Source organism: Hippoglossus stenolepis, chromosome 6, assembly GCF_022539355.2.
Source record: "Hippoglossus stenolepis isolate QCI-W04-F060 chromosome 6, HSTE1.2, whole genome shotgun sequence".
In the NCBI taxonomy this organism is placed as follows: Eukaryota; Metazoa; Chordata; class Actinopteri; order Pleuronectiformes; family Pleuronectidae; genus Hippoglossus; species Hippoglossus stenolepis.
In genome coordinates, this window is record NC_061488.1 from 11,944,992 (window position 1) to 11,964,576 (window position 19,585).

Sequence of the window (19,585 nt, forward strand, 5' to 3'; positions counted from 1 at the left end):
AACATCCTGCTGTGTACTTCCCCTTCAAGCTGATCTGACATCTACGTCAACATGTACAGACAGACAGACAGACAGACAGACAGACACACAGACAATGCGTCTCACTCATTTGTCATTTCTATCACCCGTTAAAGTCCCACATATTTTGTCTGTAAAGAATCTAATGTCTTCAGCAGCCCGTTCGTACTGTATGTGCCCCCTCTGGTTTCTGAGCCAGCTGCCCAGTGTCAGTCTGGCACTGCCCCACTTTCCATTTGCCTGAAAAGGCATCACTACCACCAGGAACCCTTCTGATTTTGCCATTTTGGGTTCTGCCATGTGACACTGTGGATTTTTAATAGGAATGGAAAGTTCCTGTCCACTGCAGCACTGCAGAAACACTTTCCATGTATTTAAACAAGTGAAAGAGTCTGTGTCCAAATCTCGCTGCGGATAAGTCCACATTTAAACCCATGAACTCCTCTATTCTCATCACCATTACATTTGTACTATTCAAAACTTGGAACCTTCAGCTGTTTATCTCAATGTGAATTATCTCTTATTTTCCGTTCCTGTTTTTCTGGATTTTGTTTTAACTTTTTCTTGAATTAGGATGAAAACTTGGCGCATGTACAGCATACTATTTTAAAAGCTAACACGTACCATCTGTCCTCTATATTGTGGTCTTATCCGCATCAGTGGACTTAATGTTTACTTCCTGTCAGCTGCTGATTGGTCAGATAGTTTAAGGTCACATTGCTACACAGTCATAATCATTTCATCTTGCAGGTCCAGTGGAATATTTAGCATTTGTTGCAAAGTGATGCATCATAAAGGTAACAGGATTGATAATGACATTAGGCTCTTCCTTGCTATTGATCTGCTGTCCGGCTTTGCTTAAGTGCACTGGCATTCTCTATAATGTCCGTTATAGAGATGAGGTAATTGCTTAATTGTGTTTTTATCAATCCTCCATCTTCTGACAATGCAGCAAGGTCAAAATTCAGCATCTCATTCATCCAAGTGGCCTTCATGCAACTGTTTGTTTAGATAGAACAGCTTATCAAGCGATACTGTTAACTCTGCCTCCTTAGGCTGGCAGGACTCCAACTCCCAGCAAGCACTGCTCTAAAAAAATAATTAAAAAAACACAGGCAAAGCTGCTTTGTCTTTGCAGTGGCTTTTTCTTCCTTCTCGATTTACTGTATTTCAATTTTCTTTCTATCTCCCATCCTTCAGTGAGAGGAGAGGAGAGCTCTCATAATGAGCAGCAAAGAAAGGCCCTTCACGCTGAGATCAAATGAACTGACTCCATTGTCTGAACAGTGGATGGACACAGAGGCTTCTTAAACTGTTTAGCTCGGCTGCAGATTTTCAACCGTTCTCATGATGCTCAGTGTTTGTGTGGGTGTGCGACCGAAACAGAAACAAAGAAATCATGTCTCTGTGACAGGAGGATGTGATGCATATTGACAATTGTGACCTTTATTATAATGTGGTAAATAAGAGAAGTATTCAGACCATTTGAAATATTCTGCAGCTCACAGCAGGCGGATAGATGATGAAATGTTAAGTTTGCTCTGGACGGACGACAGAACGCTTTACTGTGGCTTTTCTTTTCTTTTCGCGGTGCAGTTATAACGTCATGAGTGAAGACAGAGTAGGAAACCACTTGTGTGTAGCTGGCAGAATACACTGTGTCCATGTGGCAAACTCTCTGCTCAGCTGGACGCTGCCTTTCTGCACATGGTGCACAAAAAAAAAAATCCTCGGCCAGGTGAAGGTGAAAAATGGGTTTAATCAAATGCATCCCAGCTTAATTGACAGTTATTGCAGCCTAAATCAAATCAACATTGATATCCATTTTGCTTATACAATTATAGTCATAGGATACCATTCCTCAGCGTCTTGGTCCGTTCCCTGCAGCTGTGTTCTTGAACTTCCATCATGTCTAAAGTCACAAAAGGACAGTGACCTATATAAGCACCACATGCATATGTAATTTCATGAAATCCATCATTTCATTTGTTATACCTGGAATGTTGCTGGTGAGAGATCCAGCGCTGTAGCTGAGTGGTATTAGCTTTTTAGAGGAAGCTGAACTGTGGGTCGGGCTCATTTATATGAATATAAATGTGACTGGGATGGGGAAGTGGCTGGCTGTGAGACACTAGCTAATCTGATAGGGGGGCGATGCAGATGAATTAGCTGCTAATATTATCCCTCAGTCTCTGCAGCTGCTGCCAAGGAATGAAAAAGTTGAGGCGGAGCGAGGAGAGATTATAGCCGCAGATTTCAGCAGCTGCTGTTAAAGGAAGTAAGGATGGAGCGGATTGAGGAGGAGGAGATGAGTCGGTGGAAGTGATGAAGAGATGAGAGACAATCGTCTTTAGCGAGCGCATCGAGTCCTGAGAAGTTGAGGCGGCACTCTCTGTCACTTCTCTTCCCACTAAAGCTCTCTTTCTGTTCTTTCTTTTCTCCACATACCACTTCACCCTCTTCTCTGGAGTATCCTTGTGTTTCATCGCCCTCTCTTCAAGCTCTGCCTCCCTTTTATGTCACCCAGTGGAGTTGATGGAGGAGCTGCTGGAGCCAGATTTGTGTCTGCGCTGATCGAGGATCTCAGTTTTTTTTCTAGGGAAATCAGAAAACCCTTTTTCTTTTTCAAAAACCATGGAAACTTGGACAGACAGCGTCTCAAGACCTTCAAGCTATATCGTCTAAAGTCTCTGACGACTCGAGAATAGGTTTCCTCACAGAACTGAGAAGTATTGACGTATGACGTGACATAACTTTGACCCATCAAAGCTGAAGGCTTTCTAACTTATTGCCAACACAGTTGTATTGAAATTCACACTGTCACTTATGATTCCTGATATTTCTCTTGGCGTCCACATGATCTTAACTCATTTACTCTTTTAGTCTCTTTTCAGTCTCTGTCTTTTGGTCTCATCGGAACCATCAAATGGAAGCTTTTGTCGTCATTTCATTTTTTCAGAAGAATCAACTCTCTTTTCTGTGATTAAAATACTTGATTTTCTCTTTTCCTATCCTAAGTTGACGTCACCAGTCCTTTTATTCACTCATTTTGCTGGTGCCGTCCCTGAAGTTTGATCTGAACTCATCTTAATCCTCTCTCTGTTTTTTTCACGTTTGTCGGCTGAGTGACAACCTAACCCTGCAGTGGCTGTTTGCACTGTTACTTATCACGTGTTAATAATTCATCAGAGAGGGCATTATCATTCACGAAAGCACTGGTGCACACACAGATAGCTCTGAATATCAAGAGACAAAGAGACAGGTATTGCTCCATGGTAAAACCCCAGCTGCTCTATCTCCTGAATGGAAATTTTTATAATGATATCTGTTGCTATGGTTTGTGGGTATGTAAGAAATTACAGTTAAAAATTAAAGATGCACAAATAGCTTATATCTTCCCACTACAACACTATATTTCTACTTGTTTGAATAAGTTGAAGTGTTTAAGCATTTCACATTAAGACAGAAAGTGTAGCTTGGCTCTCTGTGTGTCTGGCCCAATCAAGTTTGGCCTTAATCTTAGTCTGGCATATAGACAAGGCCCACTACAGATTTTAAATCTCCTCTGCCCTCTCTTTTTTCAATGTCTAATATCCACAGGCCAGACAGGGAGTTCTGTCCCTCTCGCCCCTCTCCCCCCGGTCCCCGCCGTCAAGTCCCCCAGGGCGCAGTGTGACCCATAGAGGCACCCAACCGGAAGGCCTACCCCGCTTTCTCTCCTCTCCGTCCTCCAATGTGCCACAGTATACATGACCTCATTAGGGAACCCCACCATCTCGACTTGCTTTACAGTATCGTATGATATCGGTCCGACTTTTTGACCCCAATGAGAGAAAAACCCAACCCCCCTAACTTCCTCAACATGACCTATTTAATGTACGCAGGCCAATGTGCACCCAAACGCCTCGCACGTGTACCCCGGTTCTCCCCCACCTCCTCACCCCTGCAAGTCACTGTGCTGAGCTGGATGACAGATTTGTTCCAGTTATTTCTTGAGGTTTATATGACCTGATCTCTCACATTACTGCAGCTTTAGTATTTGATACTGTTGAGTCGTCAGATAGCTTCAAACTCCAAACGCCACCAATAACTGAAACACTTGAATCCTCACTTTAAAGGGATAGTTCACAGAAAAATGAAAATCCACTCAATATCTACTCACCACTATGCCGATGGAGGGGTGGGTGAAGTGTTTGAGTCCACAAAACACTTTAGGGGTAAACAGGGTTGCAGCCAAATACAAAACAATTGAAGTAACTGGTGATCAATTCTTCAAACAGAATAAAACAACAGAAAAAAAACATTACATGTCTCCATACTGCTCCTGTGGTGTCATTCAAGTGTCCGGAAGCCCCGACATTCAAATTCGACTAAAAACAGCACCATTTACACCATGTTTTTAGCCGTCACTGAGATGAATAGGGGCACAGCCAGGCCTAAAAACATAAGCAGTCAATCAGAAGTAGAAAAAATAGATACTCCATACAATAGTGTTTAATAATCCAGGAAAGCAATGAACATCATGGATTGCTAATATTTAACTGTGTCACCATTATCCACATGTAAATAAATGCTTGCGGTAAAAAAGACAGAGAACGAAGAAGATATGTGCCATGTGGACAGACTTCACAGTCCTGGCTCAGACTCTCCTCCTACATGCACTCGTGGGCGCATGCATCAGTGTATATGTTCTTTAGTGCTATTTTTATGTGCTTGTGTGGTTGTGTGTGTGTGGGTTGAGATGATGTCAAGAGTGCTCTGAATTGCAGTTTGCAAAGTTTCCGGCAGTGTGAAAGTTAGGTATATAGAGCAGGCAGCTTTCTAAATGAGGTCTGCGTCTATGAATATTTAATCAAAAGACAAACGAGACAACACGGAGCCAATAGCTGATGTAACCGAGCTGGTGGGTATTTCATGCACTGAACAGACTCGGGGAGATATCTGACACAGATTGCTCGGTTTTCTAAGGTATTCTCGGGTATGAGTGCGTTTTTGTGATCCATGTTGATGTTAGTTATCATTATTAGCTACTGTATACGCTCACAGGGGTTCATCACCGTCATCAGAGACACTTGGCTCACAGCTGCATGCTCGATGGCTTTGGGAGTGACGGCCTGTCCCCCTTTGTTTTGAACATGGCCATTGTGGTGGGGGTAGTGTTGTCACATTTTATTATGTGGTCTAGGGGTAGTGGCCATCTAGTGACTATCTAGCCATTCAAACACCCCTTCAACCGTAGTAGTATTCAGGACCACCCTAAAAACAAAGGGGTAGACAAGAATCAAACTCAATATTTTTCTTTCAGTGTGACAGTGTGATTATTGGAGTGGCTGTACAGGCCTGTTCTGATAATTGGTGGGGCTAAAACCCCTCCAACCATCTGAACAATTCACCCTACTTAGTTAAACCTAATTGATCATTTTTTATAACTAATGATGTTGTATGTGTTAAGAAGGACATTGCATCGTTCTCCTAGTTGTGACCCTTCAATACATTAGTCCCATCTTTATTTAGACATGCCAACGCTGTCCTATCACATGAACTCAAGCACCTATTCTCTGACACCACCTGTCACGTTTCAAATGTGTGACACTAAGTAAAGAGTCAAGTGGTTTCACACAACTGAACTGTCAACGTTTACGTCTGTGTGGTCATTTGTATCCATTCCTCTGACTCCTTTAAACCATTACTAGTATCCAGTTGTTTAAACATATTATTCAGTACGAATAATACCCCTGGGTGGAAATCACTACTTTAATATGTTGCCTGACACTTCTTCTCTGTCATTGTCTCTTGTAGCTGGGATGAGAGCAGCTCCATCAGCAGCGGCCTCAGTGACGGCTCAGACAACCTGAGCTCTGAAGAGTTCAACACCAGTCCCACTCTCAACTCGCTTCCCACCACTCCCATCGGCTCCCGCAGGAACTCAACCATAGTGGTAAGTGAGGTGCACGAGAGCATACACAACACACACACACACACACACACACACACACACACACACACACACACACACACACACACACACACACACACACACGTCTGTCTGACGGAGACAGACACACGTGTGTGCTGGATACAGTATTGATCAAGCTTTTAATCCAGTGAGATATTGATTCGTCATTGAATGAGGTGTCACACACACAGTGCTCAGAAGACACACGAACACACACACACACACACACACACACACACACACACACACACACACACACACACACACACACACACACACACACACACACACACACACACACACACACAGCATGTAGCAGGACTCTGCCTGATTCAGTATTCTATTGAAACCCATGCTATCACATCTGCACTGATGTGTATGCGCGTTCATGCCACACACATGCTGGTAGCGTCGCATTTCCAGCAGACTCGCCACCATTTTTTAATTGAATTGAAGGAACGAACGCGGACGACGTCTTTCTTTTCTTGGTTGCAGTTCTTTAAGAAAAAGTAATTGCTCTATGGTTGTGTTGGCTCCAACTCCAACACAACCGGCTTAGTAACATTCGCCTTTGTTCTGAAGTAAACAGAGACGCCTGAGAATTTGTAAATAAGCGGACCAGGAACCGGAAGACACTTAACACCAGCCTATAGAAACTCTACTGCCACTAGTGTTTCGGCGGTGTAATTGTAGAGTGACTCACACACACCTACGCACAGCTATGAATGCTCGGCCCCGTGCTCAGGCTACATGCGTACCTACGACGTAGCTTCGGCGCAGAAGGATAAATTGGGCTTTAGAAATAACTGTCCTGAGTGAATGTGTTTGTTCACTGAAGTGCACTGCGACACTGTGGTCTTAAAAAATCTGCTGTGGGAGTGGTAGGATTTGGGACTCGTGACCTCAGTGTTTCTAAAATCCTGTCTACAGCTCTGCTCGAGTTTCTTTAAGATCCATCTGACGCTCTATGGAGTCCAGACAGAGTGTGTATTTGTTTGTGTGTCTGTGTTTATGTATGTGTGAAAGTGTCTGATTTAGGTCACACCTCCACCATGTGGTTTATATGACTGATTCAGTTGAATTTCAGAGACAGAGGGAGTTTGAAGGGAGAGAGGAAATCACTGTAACCATGGCAACCAAAGCACAGGGATGCTGAGAGCCCGGGCCTTTGTCTTCTTCCATATATATTGAAGGACAGGTCGAGAGTGTGGCCATCTGCACACACACACTTACACAACCACACACACTCACACACACAGGGCCATCTGCAGTCCGGCATCCAGGCCAGCGAGCTGGAAGAACCGGGGCGCCTCCCTCCACGCCTAGAAGCAGGAGTCATAGCAACCATTACCCCCCATGGCATCATTACCATGGCAACCCACCATCACCTCATAATGCACCCGCTATCGTCAAATACACATGGCTCCTCGTTCTATCACCGATGGTAGCTAATCTTTTCTCTTTGTCGGTTCCTCTTTGTCTTTGTGTCTCCTGTTGATTTTAATTTCCCACTTGCTTAACATCCTCTCCTCTCCCCTCCCACGTATTATGTAATAAGCTCAACAGAGATATGAGGTTGAGGGGGAGAAGGGTAATGAAGAAAGGACGCACAAAGAAGACATGTTGGAGAGAGAGGAAGTTGGAATTACAGCCAGAAAGTGGTGGTGGTCCATGTGGGTGGTACAAAAACCTGAATCTCCTCATTTCCACAAGGAGATGGACAAATTGCTCAAGTTAATACACTTAGTACTTTAGTGCATGTGTGTTTGCATCTGACTATCTGTCTCATTGTCCATCTGTTTGCGTTGTTATCCATGTTTTGTTGTGACTTTCTGACCAGATGTGTATCTCACCCCTCCCATGTTTTAATAATCAGGGAATGTGTGTGAGGAAATGACAATGTTTTATCAACAGGGTCTGGTCAGACAGGACACACACACTCACACATACCTCCACCTCCTCGTGTGATGTGAACCTGCCCATGGGGTCTATTGGTTTTAATAAAAAAGGAATTCAGCATATGAGCTTTCATGGGAACTGTATGTTGGGTGCAATGTCCTGCACTGGCACACACACACACACACACACACACACACACACCTCCTGATGCATTGTGTAACTGTCAGTCCCCCACAGTGGGTGTTTTTAATCCACTTTTGTCGTGTGCGTCCTCTTACAGTCATCCATAAACACGTACACACTGTATTCGCATGTATTCAACTCATAAACACACAGAAGACCTTCAGTCATGGGTTTCAAATTTCCTTTAGTTTCACGATCAACATTCTTTCTTATTGGATTGTTTCAAGGCTGAGCTGTCTGTATGTAAGTCAAGTGTGTGTGAGTCTTTGTGTCTCATCTTAGATGTGTGTGGTGTGTTTGCACAGTACATATGTGTGTATTTGTGGGCAGTTCCTCCCCCTGCTGTGTCTGTCCACTTCTCGTTTGAAGTGTTCAACCAGAGCACACAATAGGATTTAGACGGGGAAGATGAGACATCAGTGAGTGGATTTTTAGGTTGACTGGGTCAGACATGTTTTTCCTGCTCAGAGGGAGTCTGAGCCTCTAACCTAATATCTAACCTAATAACTGTGACCTGTGGTGAACACTTAAGTACAGAATATAAGGGATACAGTGTCTTTTTTTCATAAAAGATTCAGTAAGTTGTTGCACGGCATCATTCATCCCAGTTTTCTAAGGCAATTATGTACTGAATCACACAGTGAAACTAGATTTTAAGTGACACAAACTTGGAGTATTTAGGAGGGTTTTCGAGGTTTACATGATTCTAGTACAAATACTGTCGCCTTAAAATTAGACAGGCAGGGAAATTCATAACTGTAAACTAGACAACCAGAGACGCACAAATATATATTATCTCCACAGTCTTTAAGTTTAATCTCACACACTCAGTTCTTACACATCCTGCCAAAATACTGTCTCACAGCACGTGTCTTTCTGTCCCTCCGTAGATGCGTACAGATGCGGAGAAGCGATCTCTGGTGGAGAGCGGCCTGTCGTGGGACACCGATGATGCCAAACCCGGCTGCAAGAGCCAGGGCAGCAGCGTCTACAACACAGGAAGTCTCAAGTCCGAATCGGCCAATAAATGGAAAAAGACGAGGCCGCAGCACGGGGAGGGGCTGGAAGGAGGTAAAGGTGAACTGAAGAAGCCTCAAACCCTGGGTCAAGGAAACGTGTTGAGGAAAGGAAGAAACCCACCCGTAGGAGTCACATCCCCGATAACCCACACCTCTCAGAGTGGGCTGAAAGTGGCAGGTAGGTGGAGAAACGCACACTGAAGACCTTTTCAGATTTAAACAGTTTGCGTTTTACATATGAAGAAGGCAGCTGGAGATTGTTTGGGTCAGACACGTTCACACCAAAAGGAAAATGTCCGGAACACTCAGGGTTCGCAGGGGGAAAAAAATTACCTGGAGCAACTGACTTGGACATTTGTGTTCTCACACACATCCCCCTCGGGAAATTTCATGAATTGTCTAACTTCAGTCCATGTCTGAAAGTAGTGTAATACACACACACATGGTGAAGTGTAAAAATCTATAGCTTTATTTGAAATGGTTTCATAACCTGAGCTGACTCGCACATTTCTCTGGCTGCCTTTTAATATCCCCGTCTTTCTGGCAGTTCCACACCCACACACACAGTCACAGACACACTCTCTGTCTTTGTCCCACACATTCATCCACAGCTGCAGCCCACCCTCTGGGCCTTTAGAAAGTGGTGCCATGTATCAAACGCCCATCACCACCCACTCCCTTCCTGCCAGCCACACACACACACAGCACTGACCAAGTGTTTTTTTTTCTATCCAAGCTTTATTTTTGTGTCTGACAGAGACAATTTATAGCACTAAGATAAAGGCCTTGTACCCAAAGCAACTGGCCCAGAGACAGTGAGTGTTTGTGTTGCTAATAGTTTGTATGCATGTGTGTGTGTGTCCACTGTGCAGACAGGTCGGAGATTGTGCCAACCTTAAACAGTGTCACCCATCACACTTCACACACACACACAAAGAGCACAATAGCGCGGATTGTGCGGCTGCGTTTAAAGCTCACCATCTGTGTGCTGTTTACGTAAGCACACACACACACACACACACACACACACACACACACACACACACACACACACACACACACACACACACACACACACACTTATAGACAACCAAAACAACAGGATATTAGTTGTGCTGTTGTGTGCCAGTCTAGTTGGGCAGTGTCTGTGTAAACACTCCTCTTTCCTTTGGACCATGTTTGCATTGCCAGCTGCTGAAGTGACAGATACACCAAACAAGTGAAGTGGCCTTTGATGTGTGCGCCACGCTGCGGTTGTTACTGATGTCAACCGTATGAACTGTATGAGAGTTTCAGAGGTTAATTAATCAGATGATGAAGTCAAGGGAAAGCAGAGTGGAGATTGGATCTCGTAGCTCATCAATGAGGAGGAGCTCATGAATTTAAATGAGTGGTTGACATTCTTCGACAGTTGGAGAGGTCAACGACAGACGAGCACTTTGTCGCAGTTCAATAACACTGTGTCTAGAATACACATTCTATAGTACGTACAATGTTCTATATACCAACCACAGTTTGCTTTTAGTGTATAATGATGATTGATTGTTTTTACAGTTACTCTGTTAATCACTGAAGCTATAATTTGAAAAATAGGGGAACACACCCATCATAAGATCCATAGGGACAAGTTGACCAGGTCAATTACTTGCACGCCACTTCCTTGATAAAGGAATTATCTGTTATAGAAATTGGTCAATCAAGTCAATTTTCCTTTTACGGACTAACTGATTTTATTGTTTTGTACTAATTCAGTATACAATAATAGCTGCACCTCAATTTGCCTCAATCTTATAAGATAATAAATTGACTTAATGTTGAATGTTATGCACTTAATAAGCTTAAAATCGCTACTGCTATAAATACTTACATCCTTTGCATGTCAGTCGGTCTTGTAAGAGGGAGACCACCTCTCTTATTTCTCAATCATTGAGAGGACAACAGGGATTTTTCTGTGTTGCTCAGTTTGAAAAGCTCTAAGTTTGACTATGAAATTGATATTACTGAGACTTGACTTCAAAAAAGAATGGATACTTAATTTTTAGTTTTTTCTACATGTATTCTGAGCTTTTAGACCACCATACTCAATCCCAGAAATAGAGCCTCACCTCTATTTTACTGCGATGCATTATGGGACAGTATTAACAGTATAGTCAAACATCAATCTAATTAGTCAACTGATTTTTGTCACTGTAGTGGGATCGCACTGCTAGAATCAGTAGTTTTGGAACTGGGACATGTTTTCAATCTGTCAGTGCCTAGCAAATGGCTGTGAAGCTCATTTGTGTCACACACCAAACTTCCCATGTACACGCAAATCAACACTGATACCGTCGATATCTCAACTAACACAACTATAAACTCTCATGTTGATGGTCGATTGGAGACGATGTCAGAAATGTGGCATCGAGATGCATCTTCACTCCAAACTTTCCTCCTTCCGCTGCTCTCGCCCACAGTAGCCCTATATAGAAGAAGACTTGATGTGAAATGAGCCATTTTCCTTAAAGTGATGGCAGCGATAGACTTTTTATACGAAGGATTTCTCCCCCTGTCAGACACGCAGGCCTCTCGTGTCGAGCGGCGTCGTGATTCACGGTCTCTTCTACACGCGCCTGTGTGTGTCTCCACAGCCGGTGTCTGTAAATCCGGCTACATTTATGTCACAATTAATACAAAGGCCTGGAATCAGGATGTGTCACTGACAAACAGTGTTTGTGTGTCAGCCTAAAGTTCTTGGACCGAGCAGTGTTGCGGTTTTACGATGGATTGAGTTTATGACTTGACACGTTAACTCAATTTTCACATTTACGAAAGAACTGCGAGCGTAATGTATTGTCGGTGTCACATTCCTGTACGATCTGATCACTGGTAACTGAGTGTGTGGTATATACGTGTCTTGTGTCTGTGTCTTTTGCGGGTTTATAAATACCCTTAAGTGACTCCAGATGTCCCCAGGCGGCCCGCCGGTGGGTCTCATTCAACAGCAGCTCTTTGACTCCGTTAATGCCTTGTATATAAACCTCCCATTACATACAAATTAAGAGCGTGGGTAGCGTGGACTCGCACTTGTGTGGGGGGTGCATACAGTGCACATGTGTCTAATAGACTGCTGCTTTCTCTCATAAGGACTTCCAAACAAATTCAATTAATTTGCCACTTGGGAAAAAAAATCACTGCCGTTCCACCGAGTCATCTCTCACTCCACCCTCTGTCTCCAAAGAGTCTTCAAAAGAGGAGAAATGTAACCACACTGTGTTTCATGCCGTTTTGTGCCCACAGACACGCTTCGTGAACGTGAGCACCAGTTTTTCCACAGCCATATTGCACATGTTAATCCCAGCACTCCCCAGCTGTGACACGCAGACGTGCACTTAGTGGAAAACCAGAGGGAAGAAACTATTTTAGTTCATTGGGATGGAAAAGAGGAGTAACTGCATGATAAGTGTGTGTGTGTGTGTGTGCGTGTGCGTGCGCTACACACTGTCTGTCTGCTCGGACAGGGATTTGCTTTATCAGCTGACAGTCTGACCTTGTAGGTGTTCAGATTAGTTATCATGTCCTAATATGGCTTGGTTAGTCTCTCTCGCCACATGAAACTGACTGTTCAGGCATTAGTTTGTTCATGCTGCTCATCAGTCATTGTTTTTTCTCCTCTACCTCTTCAGGTACAGTCCGATCAGATGGGAAGCCCATGGATAAGTCCAGGTTGGCAGTGAAGACTTCAGGTCTTCAGCGCTCCTCCTCTGATGCTGGTAAAGATCACAGGAATGGCACCGGTGGTGGTGAACAGCGTAAACCTCCATCTGGCCTGGTCAGGCCCTCAACAGGTGGAAACTTTGGCTTCAAGAAGCAAACCACAGTCGCCCCTAACGGGACAAACCATGTCGGTGCGTCTGCTATGATGAGTACAGGTGGCAGTTCCATACCCAGCGGCTCTGCAACTGTGGGGAAGGTTCCCAAAACATCTGGTATTCCTGTCAAACCCGGGGCTGGTGGTGGTGGTGGAGGAGGACGGAAGACAAGTCTAGATGTTTCAAGCAGCGATCACAGTAGTTTTCTGTCCCCAAATGCCAGGACGTCTCTCCAGTACCGCTCTCTGCCTCGTCCTGCCAAGACAAGCACACTGACTCTAACCCGGCCGAGCTCCGCGCGCCCAGTAAGCACCACCATGGACACAGGCTGTGGACTAATCAAACCCTCCTCTACAGCACCTCAGGGCTCGAGGCTCAAAGAGCCTGGTTCTGGAGCAGGGTTGAGTAAAGGAGGGAGCCGTGGGATTCCAAGTCCTAGTCCTGTCAATCAAACAGACCGAGAGAAGGAGAAAGAGCGAGCCAAAGCTAAAGCTGTGGTCTCTGACTCTGAGTGTGGAGGTGGGTCTCTGAAGGGGAGCCCGGCGCAGACCCCCTCAGAGAACGGAGTGAAGCTTCAGGGCCTGAGACCCCCCAGCAGTGGTAAGGGCGTAGATCTGCCCTCACCCAACACACACAGGTACCAAGGTTATACACTTCAATATAAATATGTACGAGCAATCATTTCTCAACGACCGCACACACTTTCAAAATAATAAGAATATGCATTTGGTTCAATGTTGTCTGATATTTTATAGATTATCTGGAGTACGCAGCCTCGCTAAGCCTCCATCCATGGCCCATCTCGACAAGCTCAACTCCAACAGCCTGGATGTGGGCGTTCAAGACTCACTGCCCCCGAAGATCCCCCCCTACTCTAAGCTCCAGGACCTGGTGAGCTCAGCAGGCAGCCCCTGCCTCACTCCCAGCCCTGCCCCGTTACTCAATGTGAACTCCTCGGCCTGCTTCTCGAGCTCCGGGATGGGGCTGGGCCCGAGGCAGGTCTCTTCTCTCGGGGTGGAAGGGGGCAGGGGGAGCACTTCTCCCCTGCTCTACCCCCGTCTGTCTGGGCTACATCGGAGCATGGAGTCGTTGCCGCTGCAGATGAGTCTGGCTCCAGAGCCCCAGGGAAGAGGGAAGAATAGGGAGAGGGAGAGTTTGGTGCGAGGCTACACCACCTTAGAATCCAGAGACAAAGAGCGACAGGAAGACAGAGGCCCTCCTCCCAGCTGGAGCTCTGGAAGTAAAGTCTCGCTGACTCTCACAGACAAGTGAGTTCAATTCTGCTGAAAGATTATCTTTAATCATACATGCATAGTGTCTGTCATCCAGGGTTCTTCCATTCTGTCATGTAGCTCCACCTACTGGTTATCTGAAGAACTACACCAATGTCTTACATTGTTCAGGGAAGGCAGGAGAGGTCCGAGAGAGAAGCTTTGACATCTTAGTATTAACACCTGGTATTAACATGTGGTTTTTGTTACCCGATCACAAGTGGACAGCACTAAGTGCAGGTGTGAACACATTCAGGCCAGACCACATTGGAGGTGGTCAAATATGAAGGACCTCCTATTCAGCTGACGTCCTCTGTCCCACTAGTTCACTATGAATCAAACATGTTTTTTCTCTTCTCATTGATTTATTTGTGACCTTAGCCACAATATCAACACTGATCACCACATCATGATCGATACTTTAATTAAATTGGTAAAAATCTGAGCTTTCCACTTGTGATCGGAATACAAAAAATAGTTTTTAATACCAGATGTGTACGGGGCCTTATTCACTTTTTTTCTATGCTACAATCAAATGTTCTCAGGGTCTTTTTGAGTGGGCAGGTGGAAAGGTGATTTGGTTTGTTTCATTCCAAAATTTACAGAAAAATATATTTTAGGATGGCAGTGGTGATTATGAAGTGCAAAGAACTCAAAGTATTTGCACTTCCAAAGAAAAACCCACAAAAATTTTAACAATTGGTAAGATTTTCAAGATGAATCATATATAGAGAATATTGAATATTTTTAGTATAATAGAATACTATTTACTAATACTAATTTAGAATAAATAATATTTTTGAGGCGGGTGTGCGTGCGTGCGTGTGTGTGTGTGTGTGTGTGTGACTTAATCTAAAAACTGAAGACAGAATGTACAATGTGAGATGTTAATTATTCTCTAAAATATTAATTACTTGGTGGCCCATTTGTCGCATATTATTTGGCTTAGACAAAAAACAAACTCAAACCACAAATAAAGGCAACGGCATGGACGCACACTCCATACACACACACACACTTGCATTCTGAGGGGTCTCTAGGCTGTTATTACTGCAGGACTATTATCAGTGTTGAACGGGCCCTGCTCACTGAAGACATAATTACTGGCTGACACAGCTGTCTCACTGTGCTGCTTTGTGCCCGCTGCCTGTTCTTGAGAGTTTAATAACTCACTGCACCACTGGTTCAATAATAACATTGTTTAATCTCTGCAGCTCTCAGAGAGACAGAAACACGCTGCCAAAGAAAGGTTTCAGGTAAGTTGACACGCACACACACACACACACAAACACACACACACACACATGCAGCTACAGGCTTCATACACAATCTTACGGTGATTGTCACTGCAATTTTGGCACATACCTTAACCTGCACACTCTCACAGCTCCCATTGATAAGATCTGTTCTGATTGACGGACTGTGTTAATCCTGCCTGCAGGGTCCGTACACATCAGTCCTTTTACTTGTATTCCAAAATCTGGTCTTAATCCCCCAAATACTGCATCTCATTTATATCGTACTGGCAACATTTTGTGAGTCTTTCCACTCAGATATTGGCTGGCCGGCAGTACCATGTAAAGGTCTTACTGTAGGTGGGGCAGAGCGTCAAATTGGTATTAGTGTTTATCTTTATTCTGTGTAATAATATCACCATATTGAGATATCAGGGTTCACTTCAATTATAAGAAAATAGTAAAAATCATCCGATTTCATTCTTTTCTGACCAAGAGTTAAAACCCAAATATTTTCAGTTTACTGTCATGAAAATGATATGACAAACAAGATAGAAACAGTAAAGCCTCACATTTGAAATGCCGGAATAACCAAATGTTTGTCATTCAGGCTTGAAAATTGACTTTGAAAGATTTAATTGATTTTCATAAAAGTTTAGGATTAACTAATCAATCAATTAATTGTTGCAGCTGTAGCTCAGGTCTAAATGTATAAAACAAATGTATGTATAAAACCTTTCCAGGTTTTTTTATGCACAAAAAGAAAAAATAAATTGTATATGTTGGGAGGATTTTCTGTTTCTGTATTACATTTACCACAACATCACTGATCTTGTCCTCGGACTGTGTGGTTTCAGCTGTGGCTCCCAGGTTGAGGAGGAAGGGAAGGAGAAAGGAGAGAGGAGACACTCTCATTCTATTCTCAGTATGACCGACTCGCTCACTCTTCCATTGATGTCTTCGCCCACCTCCCTGCCCCGCACCTCTAAGACCAGTATGGGTGAGTATGCACATATACACACACTCCAAAGTACACTGAGTAGAATAATGCATTTCTTTAACTTTATGTATAACATCGGTAGAGCTGCTGTTGTTCTTGAGGGGTTGGTCATTCCACACGCCAACTGTGATGTCAACACCATAGCTGTAATACTTATGCTCAAGTGACTCGGTGCAGTCTTCCCCAGGGGTCACCGCTGAGAAATATATAGCAATACGACATTAAAAAGGCCAAGAAGAAGAAACAAGCAGAATAGTTTTCCCATCTTGGAATCTATATGCTTCCTCATTAATGTGATTATTGAGGGAGCATAACGTTTTCTGTAGAGACCTGTGTGATGTGTGAAAGGACGAGGTCGAGTATTAACTAGTCAGAACTCTTTTCCCCTTGACCCTCTGGTTTCTCAGTAATACCCAGCCCCGTGGGCGGACCTCCGAGGATGACTCGATCCAACAGCATCCCAACACACGATGCCTCTCTGGAGCTGTACGCAGCGTCTCCACTGGGCAGCACGCTGTCGCTGGCTGAGCGTCCACGCAGCATGGGCATGGTTCGCTCTGGATCCTTCAGAGACAAGGAGCCCGATGAAGGTGAGTCCGCTGAATTACTGTGATTCTGTTTGGTGCCCTCATTTACTACTTCATCTTCTCGTTGGTTCATGTTGTTGCTCTGAATTTTCTCTTTACCAGTTCATGGGTCTGTGCTCTCATTGGCATCCAACGCCTCCTCGAGCTACTCCTCTGTGAGTGTGGGCAACATGCATAATCAGGTAGATACAATTCTGTCTGTGTGTGTGTGTGTGTTTGTGTGTGTTTGTTAGTGTGTAAAGTGATGCTATCTTCTTGTTTCAAACTTTCACACAGTGCACACTAGAGACAAGACTTTCTCCCTTGGTATGCTCTGCAACTTATTACACCTCTCCTCTTACTCTCTTCTTTCTGTCCTCCTCTTCCTCTCCGCTGCTCTCCTCCTCCCTCTCCTCTCCTCCTCCCTCGTCCTCTCCGCTCCTCTCTCCCTGTGTTTTATCTAATTTTATCTATTGACTTTTACTCTCCCCCTGCTTCCTAAGGCTGAGGAAAGGATTCAGGGAGAGGTAAGTGTTTTTTCTCCTGCACTCTCTCCTTCTCCTCTATCTCCTTATTTTCTTTCCTTTCATTCCTCATCCCTGTCATCTGTGGGGGAACAAATCTGTCCCTCATCTCATTAACGCCATCTACCTGAGTCTTTAGTAAACTTTGTTATTTTATTGTTAAACATTCTCTGTTTTTCCTCACAGCAAATCCGCAAGCTGAGGAGAGAGCTGGAATCATCACAGGAGAAGGTGTCGAACCTGACCACACAGCTGACGGCAAACGTACGTATTTGTTAACATCATTAAATAACACGACACACCTCACATGCATGAACTGCCTTAATATTGTATTTTTCTTCGTAGGTTGAATAAAATGTTCAGGTATAAATTTAGCTTAATGTCTGAAGGAAATATTCCTAAAAAACCATTTAATTCCCAACTGCATTTTAACTCTTAAAGACAAATGTTCATTGTTCAAATGTCCATTGCAATAAAAATCCAGAAAACCACAATACAAGAAAAACAAGAATATAAAAAAAAAACTGTAAATTCAACCAGTGCTTAGAAAAATATGAAAAATTTTAAAAATGTGACCTTTTACCCTGAGGTAACTGAAGTATTAGCAGTAGCCCCTCCCTCTAATTTTACACCCCAATACTTGTCATTCATCTTGATGAGCAGACTACTTCAATGACACATGCCCCGAGGCTGAGGTTACTGACACTCATGGAGACGCAATCGGTGTCGGACATGAGATAGCAGGCAAAGGAGGAGCAGTGTCAGGCTGCATTTAGCTTTGTGGTTCTTTTGTTTATTTTATTTTGTTTCTTAACAGGTTTAAAAGGGTTTATTTTGATTAAAAACAACCAAGAACTGCAACCAAGTACATTAAACCTCTTTCAGCTTAGGTTAGTCTATGACAGAACATTATTTCTTTTAATGCAAGTCAGTGGATTCGGAGCTTAATACTTTACCTTCCACAATCTTATACATTTGTGTAAACGTCTTTATTGAGTCTTCATAGAAAACAGTGTAGAGACACAGAGAGGGATTAAATATCCGAGCTGTGGTTTGTCAGTTATAAATCATTTCTGTGCCGTCTCAGCACATTTCTTATCCGTGCAGGGCCTGAAGAAAGCTAACCTCCTCCTGAACCTTTCCCCAAGCCACTTAGCTTTGCCACACACACACACACACACACACACACACACACACACACACACACACCCACCCAGCGGCCTCGCCCTCTATTTGTACTCTATAAGGTTGTTTCTGAATGACATCCTGTCAGCATTTTCATTGGTGCAAGTGCATGAATACAGCACAGGCATTATGCAGTGCACTCAATCAAGTGTGTGTGTGCGTCGTGGGTGTGCTCGCATGCAAGTGTGTGAGTGTTCCTTCCTGTTGGATTTTTTTCATTCTCTGTGACCTTATTCTGCGACATTAACGAATAAGCAAAACTGATGCAACCATCACAGCATAACTGGATTTATGACTTATTTTGTAAATGTATAATTATGTTCTGCGAAGTAAAAAATGGAAAGTAATTTCCTTTGTGAGAGAGAGAAATGAGGGAGGTGAATTTTCCACAGAAAGCATCCTGTTCAGCCTTTGTGTGTTATTGAGCTTTTATTATTTATTATTGAGCTTAAATACAAGGAATAAGAAAAATGTAAAATCAGTTTGAACGTATGTGAAGTTCTAGTTAGTCATAGTCTCCCTGCTCTTTCAAAAATGACTAACAATTAAATGTACTAGTAGATGTATATCTTGTTAATTTCCTGTTTTTACGTAGAAAAAATAAACTTCTGCCTGTGTTTTTAGTCCTCGGCTCATGTTTCTTCTCTTTCCAAACAGGCAAATCTGGTGGCCGCCTTTGAGCAAAGTTTGACATTGATGACCACTCGGCTCCAGAGTCTGTCAGTGAGCCACGAGCAGAAGGTAACGTCATCCACCACGTCCACACTTTACTCCAAATACAAACCTGAATTCCAGCTGCATTCCACCACTGTGCCAGTGTTATGAGCCGAGCGGCGGCGGTGTTAGTGACTTTGTTCACACTCTGCAGTGAGGAGCTA

The 19,585-nt window shown here is 43.7% G+C and overlaps 1 protein-coding gene across 7 annotated transcripts in view; it reads left to right on the forward strand.

Annotated features, from left to right (window-relative positions):
- nav1a (neuron navigator 1a) overlaps positions 1–19,585 on the forward strand; it is a 69,081-nt gene that overhangs the window by 40,665 nt on the left and 8,831 nt on the right. For 3 of the 7 annotated variants that reach the window (XM_047340270.1, XM_047340274.1, XM_047340276.1), the window contains 12 exons: positions 5,818–5,956; positions 8,947–9,253; positions 12,741–13,563; positions 13,682–14,194; positions 15,412–15,453; positions 16,290–16,432; positions 16,840–17,022; positions 17,122–17,201; positions 17,296–17,325; positions 17,502–17,525; positions 17,709–17,786; positions 19,365–19,448. In XM_047340270.1, coding sequence (XP_047196226.1) covers positions 5,818–5,956; positions 8,947–9,253; positions 12,741–13,563; positions 13,682–14,194; positions 15,412–15,453; positions 16,290–16,432; positions 16,840–17,022; positions 17,122–17,201; positions 17,296–17,325; positions 17,502–17,525; positions 17,709–17,786; positions 19,365–19,448 — 2,446 coding nt within the window. The remainder of the gene's footprint in view (positions 1–5,817; positions 5,957–8,946; positions 9,254–12,740; positions 13,564–13,681; positions 14,195–15,411; positions 15,454–16,289; positions 16,433–16,839; positions 17,023–17,121; positions 17,202–17,295; positions 17,326–17,501; positions 17,526–17,708; positions 17,787–19,364; positions 19,449–19,585) is intronic. The other 4 variants (XM_047340272.1, XM_047340275.1, XM_047340271.1 and 1 more) reach the window with 3 other exon arrangements.